A 13,788-nucleotide genomic window follows, 5' to 3' on the forward strand; every position below is an offset into this window, starting at 1 on the left:
TACTATACATAACTATTCATTACAACAATCACTAACAAGATTAAGAATAATTATACCACATACACATGTAATCGTTTACGCTGCATATTAAACTAAAGCTTATTCAACTTATGAGAATATTCAACTTAGGAGAAAATGTTCCAAAAATGTTTGTGTTACAGCTTGTTATCATATATAGGCAGAATCTGTGAATTTCCAGTGATCACGAAAAACACTTAGAATAGCTCTATCTCTTCTACTTCAGCCAGAAAACGCGTTTAAAATTTTTGATCGGAGTTTTTCAAATATCTACAAAATTTTTTTTTGTTACAGCTTTATATAATATAGTGAGATCTAATAGGCGGAATCTGTGAGATCATAGTGATCACGAAAAACATGTCTCTTTTACTTTAGCCATAAAACGCCTTCAATGTTTTTAAATGTTTTTTTTTTTTTCAAATATCTTCAAAAAATATTTTTCCTACAGTTTAATATCATATATTGGTGGAACCTGTGAGTTTCTAGTGATGACGAAAAACACTGAGAATCATTCTATCTCTTCTAGTTTAGTCAGAAAACGCGTTTAAAGTTTTTAAGTGGATTATTTCGAATACCTCCAAAAATATTTTTTCTACAGCTTTTTAAAATTTCGTGCATAAATAATTCGTGCTTTTTAAAATTTAGTTTATATCATTTCCGTTGTTACTTTGTATGGCTGTTACGACTTTGACAATGCTCGGAGCAAAACAAAAGAGAAGTAGAAAAAATTTGACTTCATTGTTTTTTCAAGATTCTCTTTTCTTTAGTATTTCTAATTCGTTGATTTGTACGCAATGCTTGAAGTTTAACTTTTCCATGCTGATGTTTTTTTCTGAAAATTGTGAAAAATTTTCAAATTTTTTCTTCCTATTTGAAAATGACGAATGGTAATATTTAATATTTATTTAAATGTTTCTTTTTAATAACTAAATAAATACATGACGATTCTTTCACTCTGAAATTAAAATTAAAAACAATATTTTTTTCCAACTCTAATTTTGATCTTAATTTTTGTTCTTAAGTTTCTTCGACGTTTCGAGCACACTATTGAGACTAAAATAATAATATGTACGTATTAATTTTTACATAAAATATGGAAAAATAATAAAAATATTTAATTAATTACAGTAACTCCAAAAGCAAAATTATGTTTCTTTTAAATGATTTGTTTTTGGAATAACTGTAATTAATTAAATTTTTTTTTATTGTTTTCACTTTTTGTTGCTTTCACCGGTCAGATTTCAACTTTATAAATTGAATAGAATTGAATTAGCATTTCATTGGAAATAGATTGTTGAATATTTTTTACTCGCAAATATATTCTCTTTCATTATGCAACGATTCATACATATCGTGAATCGTTATTCGTGAAACGCATGAAATGACATATCTGGAACATAATGAAGTTGAAACGCTTCAAAGATATGTCAAATATTGATAAATGATAGGTAACTCTATACTTTTAATCATTCATTAATGTTTCGAATCGTAGTAGAGTAGAGGTACAACTAAATTTTCCAGTTTAACTAAATTTAGTGGTTTTTAAATTAATCACATTTAATGATTAATTTATTATAAATTTTGTTATCGACCTAGTTGTGTGATATATCAAGGTTTTACGGTTAGTGTTACAAGTTTATCATAATACTAGAAAACGATTAATCTTTGCAAGAGCTAACAAATTACTAAAATATGTATTAATTAATCTTATCTTTCAAAATTACTAATCTGTTCTAAACAAAAATTGATAAAAAATTTGTGTGTTAGATTCAAGCTTTTTTATCATTCTTTTTTGCTTCCATGGATATCAAAATTTCCTCTTTGAAAAACCCAAAATAAAATGTGTGGCAAAAGTAATACACAGATATATTTTAATTAGGTCTTAGAGTACAAAAAATGCTTAGCTGCTTTAGTACGTTAAGTGCTCCCAGCTTGGGGGAAATGGAACAAACTATCAATTTACTTGAGCGTGGAACCATAATAACAAAATTGTATCCAAAGCATCGTCCAGAACAGAAAAAACTGATTTTAGTAAGAGAAACGCGACAGGTGAGAAATATAAAAAATAGAAAGTGCTGGTTGTATTAATTGAAATAATTCCAATCATTTTGGTATTATGAAATAAAAGCTGCTATGGTCGTCGGCAAGTGCAAATACAAGAACTGATTTTGAAGGAGCATTAGAATTAAGGGATGTTAAAGAAGTCCGTGTTGGAAAAAATTCGAAAGAATTCCGTTGCTTTGTTGATGATACAAAAAAGTTTGATGTAGGTAAATGTTTTGTTGTTCTGTACGGTCAGTCTTTCAAATTGAAAACATTTTCAGTAGTAGGTGAGTAAAAAACAAACCATATAAAATAGTTTTTAGCATTGTATGGAATATATTATTTTTTTTTATATTATTTTCAGCTTTTTCTGAGCAAGAATGTGAAAATTGGGTGAAAGGAATCAAGTACATGGTATCAGATACAATAAAAGCACCATATTCATTACAGCTAGAACGCTGGCTTCGCAAAGAATATTATTCCATAGAGAATGCAAATTTACACTCTAATTCCAAAGAGGGGTAGGTACTTCACAAAAAACACATTAGTGTAGAAATTTTTAAATTCAAATTGCTGTTTTGTATATTTAGTGGAACTGTTACTGTAAAAGATTTCAAATCATTCTTGGCCGGAGTAAGCTGCAAAATTCCTACAAGTAAGCTTATGGAATATTTTCCAGAAGATGATATTAGGAAGAAAAGTGATTTGAGATTTGACGACTTTTCTAGATTATACAGAAATCTGCTAATGCCATACAATGTAATAAAAAAATTTGAAATACCCATTTTAAACAATAATAACTTTTTTGTATTGTAGTTCATAAAAGATTGTTTTGGCGCAGGCTTTATATATTCTAAAGATGGTGAAAATGTCACTTTAAAAGAATTCCAGTCATTTTTATTGAATGAACAAAATGATTTATTGGGAAAGGATGAAAACGCTATCTCCAATTATATATGCAACTTTATTCAAGATATAGAAAGAGAAACACATGAACCCTACCTAACCATAGCTGAAGTATGTGAATTTGAATGATTTTCAGTAAATTTTTTTTTATTTGCAAACTTAATTTTAGTTTGTTGATTATTTGTTTTCAAAACAAAATGAAATATGGGACAGTCGTTGCGATAAAGTTTACATGGATATGAAACAACCGATGTCACATTATTGGATTGCATCTTCTCATAACACTTATTTAACAGGAGATCAGTTTTCAAGTGAATCATCTATAGAAGCATACGCCCGAGCTCTACGTATGGGATGTCGTTGCATTGAATTAGACTGTTGGAACGGTCCAGATAATCTACCTCACATATTTCATGGACACACAATGACATCAAAAATTAAATTTATTGATGTGATAAAAACTATTAAAGAACATGCTTTTGTCACTTCGGATTTTCCTGTAATTTTGTCAATTGAACAAAACTGCTCTTTAGAACAGCAACGAAATATGGCCCAAGCATTAATTGATGTTTTTGGTGATATGCTTTTAGTTCAACGCGTCGACCGGAATGAAACTTATTTACCATCGCCTTACCAATTGCGAAAAAAAATCATTCTCAAACATAAAAAACTACCGGAATTTGAAGAAGGAGCACAGGCAAGATCTTCAGATGAAAACGAAAACGTCAGAAATGTTTTAAAAGAAGGGAAATTATTTTTTAAAGATCCTTGTGATAAAACATGGAATCCATATAAATTTGTGTTAACCCAACAAGAATTGATATACAGTTCAGAAATTGAAGAAAATCGAGACGACGATTTCGATCAATCATTTCCAAGGACGAAAGAAAATTTAATAAATGATGAGCTTCACTTCGGTGAAAACTGGTTTCATGGAAGATTAGAAGGGGGCCGGAAGGAAGCAGATGACTTGTTAGAATCTTATAAACATCTAGGCGACGGAACATTTTTAGTAAGAGAATCGGCTACTTTTGTTGGAGACTACAGCTTGTCCTTTTGGCGAAGAGGTCGAGCAAACCATTGCAGGTGGTTTGCATAAATTATATTTATTTTATATATTTTAAAATTTTTCATTACTTTAATATAATTTTTATAGAATAAAATTGAAACATGAAAACGGAACAACCAAGTATTATTTATTGGATAATTTCATGTTCGACAGTCTTTACAGTTTGATTATGTATTATCGACAAAACGTGTTAAGAAGCTCTGTAGGTTTTACTGAAAGTATTTGTCACAAAAATAAAACTATGTATATGCTACATTTTAGGAATTTTCAATAATGTTACGGGAGCCAGTACCACAGCCAAAAAAGCATGAAAGTCAAGAATGGTTTCACTCGAATACTACTAAAGAACAAGCAGAAGCGGTTTTAATACGATTAGAAATTGGTTCATTTCTTGTACGACCAAGTGAACAAAATGCCAATGCTTTCGTCATATCATTTACTGTCAATTGTAAAATAAAACATTGTAGAATAAAAGTAGATGGACGCCTATATGTTGTTGGACAAACGCCATTTGAGAGTTTAGTTAGTTTAGTAAACTACTACATGAGAAATCCACTTTATAGAAATGTTAAATTGACTCATCCAGTTTCAAAAGATGCTTTACGCAATAAATTAGCAATAAATAATGTTGTTGTGAGTTTTTCTTTCAGTTAAAAGTACATTTTCAAAGATACTTATTTTATTTTTTCTTAGAATGAAGAAAATGGTAACAATGGATGTTCCAGCTACATGGATCCCTCTTGCACTGAAGAACGTGTAACTTGCAAGGCTCTCTATTCTTATAAAGCAAATAAACCAGATGAGTTATCATTTGCAAAACATGCTATAATAACTAATGTTCTTCGTGATAATTCAATGTGGTGGATGGGAGACTATGGCGGAATGATTCAACGCTTTTTTCCTGCGAATTATGTTAAAGTTATTGAATCTGTCAGTGATGATGCGAGTAGTAACATCAGTGATGACGCAAGCGAATTTTGTACAAAAACCGACTCAATCGAAATCCACGGAGCTGTAGCATCTTTATATGATTCACATGACGCAGGGATTCTTTTAAAAATGCTTATACAAACACCTATGATGCAAAATATTTTCGAGATAGGATTCGATAATCGTGATCTAGCATTTGAATGGGTGCAAGCAATTCAAGCTGCTGCACAAATTGCTAGTCAGTTGGAAAATGAACGTCGTAAAAAAGAAAGAAATGCGCGTGTGGCCAAAGAAATGTCTGATCTCATAATATATTTTCGTAGTGTTCCGTTTCGTGAAACTAATTGGGTATTTTATGAAATGTCAAGTTTCCCTGAGACCAAAGCTGAAAAACAATTTCTTCAACAAAATACTTTATTATTTTTATCATATCATCGTCAACAAATCAGTCGAGTTTATCCTAAAGGGCAACGTTTGGACTCATCAAATTTTAATCCAATTAATTTCTGGAATGTAGGTTCACAAATGATTGCATTGAATTATCAAACGGCTGATAAACCAATGCAGTTAAATCAAGCGAAATTTCGTGATAATGGATCCTGTGGATATATTTTAAAACCAAATTTTATGTTTAATAGTATTTTTGATCCAAATGATCCATCAACTTTAATTGGTGTACCAGAGAAAATTATTACAATTCGTATTATAGCAGCGAGACATTTATGTAGATCCGGTAAAAATATACCAAATAATCCCTTGGTAGCTATTGAAGTTTTGGGCGCAAGTTTTGATACTGGAATAAAGCACAAAACTAGAGTTTTGGGTAAATGTTATATTTTAAAATAAAATTTTATACATAATTTATTATTTATTATCTTTAAATTAAAGACAATGGTTTTAATCCTTTTTGGAATGAAACTTGTGAGTTTACTGTCCGAAATCCGTACTTTGCTTTACTCAGATTTGAAGTACAAGATGAAGACATGTTTGCTGAAAGGCATTTTGTTGCACAAGGCACATTTCCAGTTAGTTTGTTTTTAAATAAATGAAAATTTTTAATACTTAAATAATTTTTTTTAGGTTCAATGTTTGCTTACCGGTTATCGAAGTATACCGCTAAGAAATAAATTTAATGAAGAGCTTGAACTAAGTTCATTGCTAGTTCACATATCAATTAAAACAAACGGTGTTGATGAAAATTGTACTGCGATTTCTCAAAATGCAGAACGAATGTTAACCGATTTAAGAATTACTTAAATATTTTTATCAACCAATAGGCAAATTGTGAGGACATATTATGTATATAAATGTTATGCGAGTAAATTCAGTTTTTTGTAATAAGAAAAGTTTTTAAAGTAACAAAACTATAAATTTATATTTTTATTTTATTCTAAAATTATTTGCAAGAAAAGAGCTTTCTTATTCTTATAGGAGCTGAATTAACTTCAATACCTACATTGCTAAATTTGTATTTAATATATTTTGCATACTATTATTTAATATATATTAAAATATTAATTTCAGAATTTTACTATAAAATACAAATTTTTCTAAGAAGTTATAAATATTGACTGATGATGAATGTAGCCCATCATTATTATACAATATACATATTTAAAACATAATTTTTTAAACATTAGAACATTTTATATTGATAATAATCATTGTATTAATAAAATTGTAATTTTGTAAAATTTATTTCTATTTCAAAATAAACTATGTATGTATATTCTATTTTACGTAAAATATAATTTGTTTCGAAATGTTTCGACAACATAATTCAATTAAAAATATTTTGACTAAATTAATAACATTTATAAATAACATATCAAAAACTGATTACTTAATATTTTATAATGGTTGTATAAATTTAAATTAAGCCTTAATAATCGCTGTTTTAAGTTCAATGATATATGTCGCGATAAAATATATTAAAATTTTTTTAAAAATAACCATCATTTGTGCCATACATAATTATGTGTAAATAATTTTAGAAACATTTTTTTTTTTATAGAAAGATTTTAGAATTGAATTAATAACGTTTCAAAAGTATTTTTAACAAAAATAATGTATTCAAATTTAGTTAAATATTAATCAAGCTTCATTTACTTAAACTTTATATATATACAATTAACACTCACCTTACTTTTCTCCGATATCATTGTTTCGACTTGAATTTCTTTGCTCTGAAAACTTATTTGATTTGCAATCCTTAGTTTCCTCATCGTAATTATCATGAAAGAAAAGCAATTCCATTTTTTTAATTATGCATAAAATAATTTTTACGATTATTTTTAAAAAAAAATTAAATTGAAACCATTTTTTTTTTTCTAAATTTAATTTTGACGTATGTATATTTGATTATATTTTTTTTTTCTAAGGTCTATAACAAATATTATATATAAAGATAAAACTTCAGCTTTAAATTGTAAGATAAAAAACCAAATATATCTACATATATACAAAAAAATAAACAAGTGTCTTAATCAGTGTCTTCTGTATAATAATATAAAAGTAAAGAGATTAAAGTTTTAATATACATATATTTTAATGTATTATATTGATCTTTTGTAAATTAAATTTAAAAAAAAAAATATTAATTGTATTTTATCATTAACTAATTTAACATTCCTATAGTAAAGCATTTTAGATGCATGTACTTTATGTATTAATGTACATAAGAGTTATCAATAGAGACAATAATACTTGATAATGAAGATACTAGAAATTTTATGAAAAAATAAATTTACAATAAAATAAATAATTACAAAAGTATTATGTAATTCAAATAGTTCTCAATTCAAATGATTTTATAGAGAAGATTTTGTACAACAAAACAAAAAAAAACAAATCATTTTTCTTAATCACGGATATTCAGTTATTTTTGTGATTTGGAAGTAAATGTTGTAAACTAACAATGAATTAAATTTTTTTATCGTATTTATTACCTAAAAAACAGTACGTATTTCAAATCGCAAGGCATAGAAATTTTGCTTTCATATTATACAATTATAGAATATGCACATACATATATTTAATTATAGAATTCGACTTTTAAAATAGATTATATAAATGAAAATAACTTTACGTACATCAGCAATAAAATAAGTTTTTAGTATTATAAAATGTAAAAAACAAAGTGTTTTTAAATATATAACTTTACTAAATTAAAAAGAAAACTGCGTCTCTTCAAAAATGCTTTATAAAACATTTAAGCACGGGTATGTAAAAATACGGTTCATTGTAAAAAAAATGACACAAAAAAATTTTGCGACATTATTTTGTAAAATTTTTAACATTTATACCTATATATGTATATGATTTGAGAAACAAATTTATTTTAATATTTACTAATAATGAATAATTTTTATGAAAATAAAAAAATTATCGCGTTACTGCTGAAGATTCTTATACAAATATAAAAGTATACATATTATATAATAATGCATACACATTTTTTATAAAAGGTATGCTTAGTTCTTCCTTTATCCGATTTATTTTTATTTTACGTTCATACATATTTGCTTTCTGTATAGTAACTCTTTCTGAAACACCAAATTTCTATCAAACTTTTACGTTTTAAGCGCATTTTTGAAGTTAGGCACTTTACTTCATACTATGTTTAAAAGATACAAAAATTTCTTTAAACTTAATTCGAATCTCTTGAATGACACATCAATTGAATTGAAAGAATTACATATAAAATTAAAGTTTAATAAACATTTATACTATAGATTTATTTGATTTATTATTAAAAAAAAAAACATACATACATATTCTTAAATCATTAAGAATAAATAATTTTGAAATTTTATTGATTTTTTTTATGTTTAGAATGTAAGAGATAGCGTTTTTATTCTATATAATTAAAGAGAAGTGTCTTAAATTATAGAAGCATGTGCAATTATTTATTCAGGGTTTTCGTATACAATACAATGTTATAAATATTAAAACTTTTATACAAAAATATTTTTATCTCTCTTTAAATTTAAGTAATTTTATATTGGTATTCCAAAAATTTTTTTTTACTTTTTTTAATTCAAAATTTATTTTAGTTAAATTTAATTAAATACAATAATTATTGTTAATTGAAAAACGTATTAAAATAAATTTAATGTAACAATATTTAATGTATTTATTTACAAATTTGTATATGTACTATATGACAAAATACTTACCTTTAAAACGTATCATTCATAGCATAAAAAGTTTGAAAACTTTTAATATGTCGATTTTCATTGACCTTTGCAATTTTTTAATGCCATCATTCATGAAAATCTTTTAATATGTGTGATATTGCAAAAAAAAAAATGTTCACTGCAAAGCTTCCAGTTTTATATTGTATATAAAAAGTTTTCTATTATGTACCATGTTTCAAAGTATGGAAGTAGTTTTTGATACGCAATGCAAGCGATTCTTTTTTAGGCTTTGGGATACGTTTTAAGCCCTGTCTTTATAAGTTTGTAATTTTTTCATTATTTTACAATTAGAGATATGGACTTAAATAACAGATGGATAGCAATTTTATTATTTAAATTACAAAAGATAAAAAAGAGTTCTTTTAAAAAGTGTTCGGGCTTTAATTTATAAAAAAAATATTGTGCCTTCCCAAACAAGAAACCTTACACAGTATGTGCACACATATGTACATATAGGTATGAAGAATTTATTAATAATTTTGTTAGTTGCGTAGTTTTTAAGAAAGAATAAAAAATTAGAAAAATTTTAGCCAAACAGCTGTTTTATTAATAAAATGAACGAAATTAAATACAATAACGAAATTAACTACAAAATAGAACAAATTTAAATCTTGTCTGTTTTTTCGTCATAAGATATTGAACGGAAAATGTAAGACAATTATATAATTATTATTTTTTTTTATTGTAACACAGCTGCGTTTGCAACGACACTAGGATTATTTACAACTTCACCAAGACTTTCCAATACTTCCTTACGATAATCATCAAAATCTCCATCAATCTGTAATCATAAAATAAATCAATATCATGAAATAAGTCAATATCATGAATAATAAAAAATATCATGAAATAAGTTTTTATTTGTGGTATATATTTTGGAGTTTTATGATGAAAACTTACTTCATTTATTGTTTGATCTTCTATAACATATAACGTGCAACCGGTTTCTCTAATTAGACGTTCATCATGTGAAACAATTATAACGCCGCCTTCATATTCATTTATTGCCTCAGCTAAAGCATCAATTGATTCAATATCTAAATTATTTGTAGGTTCATCCTAAAAAAATAATTAAATTTTAAAAAATTTTAAGTAAATATTTTTAGGAATAAGTATATTTTCAAACCAATTAATTATATAATTATATGACACATTCGGAATAATAAAACATACAGAACTATATCGTATATTTTATATGTACATATATAAAATATACGAAGTATTTTCATGAAAACCGCACTTAATATAGATTTTTTCACAATAACTTACAAGAATCAAAACATCTGGACCACTTAAACAAAGTTCAGCTAGAGCAACTCGAGCTTTTTGTCCACCAGATAAATCTTTCATTTTGATTGTGTGAGCATGGCTAACTAGTCCAAAAGATCCCAAAGCTTTTCGAGCCTTTTCATGCGGTAAATCAAATAAACGTTGTAAATATTCGGCTGCTGACTCTTCAGCTGTTAAATGTTCACCTGAATGCTGATCAAATCTTCCTATACGCTAAAATTTAATAAAGTTTATAATTTTCGAATTCATAAAAATTAAATTATTTATTTAAGAGAATGTACCAAACGATGATTTTTCCTCAATTCACCCTTTATGGGACTGAGCTCTCCTACTAACATTTTTAAAAATGTAGATTTTCCCACACCACTACAATTAAAAAGATTTTTGAATAAATAAAATTTGAAATATTTTCATGAAATGTATTGGTTAGAATTTTTTACATACTTTGGACCAACAATAGCAACTCTGCTACTCAAATCAATACCGAATTCTGCATTAATAAATAGAGGTTTTTGACCTTCGAAATTAAATGTAACATCTAAATGGAATTTAAGAAAGCATAAAGTTATATTATATTTAAAAGGAATAAAAAATATCTGAACTTGCCATGTAAACCTAAAATTGGGGGTTGAAGTTGGGATGGTTCTGGGAAACGGAACTTCACAATATAATCTTTAGGTTTTGATAAAAGCTCTATCGGGCCATCTTCGTCATCGTTCTTTTGAACTTTGTTCTTTCCTTTTTCCTGTTTTCTGGTTAAAGTCTCCTTTTGTTTTTTTTCCTAAATTTATAATTTTAAAAAAAATATGTATGTATGTAGTTAATATAACATAAAAAGCATTCTTGAATATTTATATATACCGCAGCTTTCTTAGATTGACCATGTGCTTTCATCTCCTTGATTCGCTTCTCTTGTTTCTCATATTCCTTAATCATTTCCTTTCGTTTTTGCACATACATTTTTTTGAACATTGAATAGTTTCCTTTGTAATAGTATAACTTTTTGTTATCCAAATGAATGATTTCGTTACAAACATTATCTAAGAAACTTTGATCGTGAGATACAATCAATAACGTTTTTTTCCAACCTTGTAAGTAGCTGAAATAGTACCAGTAATAACTCAATATTTAATTTAATTCTTAATTTACTTACTTATCCAGCCAGATAACCGCATTCAAATCTAAGTGGTTCGTAGGTTCATCAAGCATTAACAGTGTTGGCTCCAAATATAAAGCTCTTGCTAATGAAACACGCATTCGCCAACCACCTGAAAAATTTTTTGTCGCTCTATTTTGCATTTCTACAGAAAATCCTAAACCAGCTAAAATTCTTCTTGCTCTAGGCTCTGCTGAGTCTGCCCCTATTGCTTTCAGTTCAACATACACCTCATTTAATTGATCTTGAATATCTAAACTGCTGCTTTCTTTTATGTAAAATAATAAAAATAAAACACGAAATATTTACTTAAAATTTTACAAATTATACTTTCTAATTTAGCCTCAAGCTCTTTGCATTGGTTTAAAAGTTTAGTTCTTTTAACATCTGCCATAAGTATAGTTTCAACAGCAGTGTGCTCATCAGCAACCACTTCTTGTTCACATAGTAAAACATCTATATTAGGGGGTATTGCAAAAGCTCTTGATGATATATGCCTTAATAACGTTGTTTTACCATGACCGTTGGGGCCAACTAAGCCATAACGTCGACCATTTGCTATTAATAAGTTTGCATTGACAAAAAGATCATTCCCCTTAGCAGATATAGTAAAATTTTCTATTTTAATATCAACAGCGTGTTCTAATTGAGCCTTTTGTCCTGTAGTCTTTTGGGCTTGCGACATTGTGAAATTGCTATCTAGTTCTGATTGTCCTTGTCCCCCTTTTCTTGTCATAGCTTCCATTTGCTTCTCATATTCTTGTTGCTTTTTTAATTTCTTTTTTTCTTTATGGGTAAGCTTTTTCTCTTTGCCCTCAGCAAGTTCAGTTATTTCATTTAAATCGGTTTGAGTGATTACTTCATTTGTACTTTCTGCTTCAATAATTGCATCTTCTATGTTTTCATCTTTTTGAATTTCGATCATATTAGCTTTTGGTTCGATTAATTCACTTTCTTTCCCTATTTCCTTTTTTACTTCTGTTTCGTTTTCTACATCCTTTTCTTTTTCTATTTCAGTTTCTAAAAAACCTAATTGGCAAAATAAATAAATTATAAAAACAAGCATAAAAAACAAGAAATACCTTCTTCTTTGCCAACTATCACATAACTTTTCTCATCTTCTGAACCAATTTCGTCTTCTGCAATATCCGAATCTATTTCGCTAGTTTCTTTTTTCTTCTCTTTCTTTTTGTTCTTCTTGCTACTTTTTTTGCTTATCTCTACAGAATCATCTTGAGAATCTTCTTCTAAAATTAAATTAGCAAATTTGCTTTCGACTTGATCATCCGACCAATCGTCATCATCTTTTTTGCCTTTCTTTTTTTTATTTTTTTGTTTTTTTGCGGGTTGGCTTGATGTAACACTAATTTCATCATCACTGGCTTTTAATAAATTAACCTCGTCATCTGACCATTCCTCATCCTTGTTTTTTTTCTTCTTGTTTTTAGTTTTTTTCGATGAAATTTGATTGCTAACGTCTTCATCACTAGCCTTAACTGTCAAATCGGTTACACTATGATCAACGTTGTCGTCATCACCCCAATTATCATTACGTTTACCTTTCTTTTTTTGAGTTTTTTTGTTGCTTGACGTTGAAATTTTGTTAGATTCTAAAGTATTTTCTTCTTCTATATTATTTTTAACATCTTCATCACTCCATTCATCTTCTTTCCCTTTTTTGCCTTTTTTAACATTCTTTCCTTTAGGTGGAACTGTTTTAGAAATGATTTCATTTTCATCCAGATCTAAATTTTTTTTATTTCCTTTCTTTTTAGACATTTTTTCCAAGTATTTTATTGAAAATTTGTTGGGTTTAGTTTAAATTAAGAAAACTGAAAAACTTTTAAGAAATTTCAAACTATTTTTGTTCACCTATATCTCAAATTACTACACTATAGGACAATTGCAACGTGCACAATGTAATATGCTATGTATTATGTACCATCAATATATTGTCAACAATGGTGAACTGGTTGGGGTATTATGACAGTTATTTCATATTATGCCATATGTGTTGAAAAGTTGAGCAATCGCTGTCAGGGGTCATCACGATTTTATTTTATGACGTATTTAGCTTACGGCTGATTTTTTTGTTATGTCAAGATTAAGCTCAACAGCTCCGCCTTTTCTAGGTCATTTGTTTTATATTATTTTACTTAACAATTAATAAAAAAATT

At 27.3% G+C, this 13,788-nt stretch overlaps 2 protein-coding genes across 5 annotated transcripts; one reads left to right on the top strand and one right to left on the bottom strand.

Moving 5' to 3' along the window:
* The first annotated feature begins 1,498 nt into the window (after nucleotides 1-1,498).
* LOC129606649 (1-phosphatidylinositol 4,5-bisphosphate phosphodiesterase gamma-1) lies at nucleotides 1,499-6,597 on the top strand. 4 transcript variants are annotated; one of them, XM_055517068.1, is made up of 13 exons: nucleotides 1,499-1,639; nucleotides 1,898-2,067; nucleotides 2,147-2,348; nucleotides 2,426-2,582; nucleotides 2,652-2,820; nucleotides 2,878-3,078; nucleotides 3,137-4,053; nucleotides 4,124-4,238; nucleotides 4,298-4,669; nucleotides 4,730-5,789; nucleotides 5,855-5,991; nucleotides 6,047-6,250; nucleotides 6,491-6,597. In XM_055517068.1, exons 2-12 carry the CDS (start codon nucleotides 1,915-1,917, stop codon nucleotides 6,221-6,223), a joined length of 3,660 nt encoding a protein of 1,219 aa, XP_055373043.1. In that variant the 5' UTR covers nucleotides 1,499-1,639; nucleotides 1,898-1,914; the 3' UTR covers nucleotides 6,224-6,250; nucleotides 6,491-6,597. The 4 variants fall into 4 exon arrangements, with proteins under 4 accessions (XP_055373043.1, XP_055373044.1, XP_055373041.1 ...); XM_055517069.1 differs by having other exon boundaries at nucleotides 6,047-6,265; nucleotides 6,491-6,554; XM_055517066.1 differs by lacking the exon at nucleotides 6,491-6,597 and having other exon boundaries at nucleotides 6,047-6,446.
* A 3,083-nt stretch (nucleotides 6,598-9,680) lies between these two features.
* Nucleotides 9,681-13,553, bottom strand: LOC129606623 (ATP-binding cassette sub-family F member 1). The gene is made up of 10 exons (XM_055517036.1): nucleotides 12,694-13,553; nucleotides 11,942-12,640; nucleotides 11,609-11,879; nucleotides 11,317-11,554; nucleotides 11,062-11,236; nucleotides 10,900-10,993; nucleotides 10,737-10,821; nucleotides 10,435-10,668; nucleotides 10,066-10,224; nucleotides 9,681-9,946 (listed from the first exon to the last, which is right to left on the bottom strand). Exons 1-10 carry the CDS (start codon nucleotides 13,388-13,390, stop codon nucleotides 9,845-9,847), a joined length of 2,754 nt encoding a protein of 917 aa, XP_055373011.1. The 5' UTR covers nucleotides 13,391-13,553; the 3' UTR covers nucleotides 9,681-9,844.
* Between the last annotated feature and the right edge of the window lie 235 nt (nucleotides 13,554-13,788).

The sequence above is a fragment of the Condylostylus longicornis genome, unplaced genomic scaffold (assembly GCF_029603195.1).
Source record: "Condylostylus longicornis isolate FDR11 unplaced genomic scaffold, ASM2960319v2 ptg000020l, whole genome shotgun sequence".
In the NCBI taxonomy this organism is placed as follows: domain Eukaryota; kingdom Metazoa; phylum Arthropoda; class Insecta; order Diptera; family Dolichopodidae; genus Condylostylus; species Condylostylus longicornis.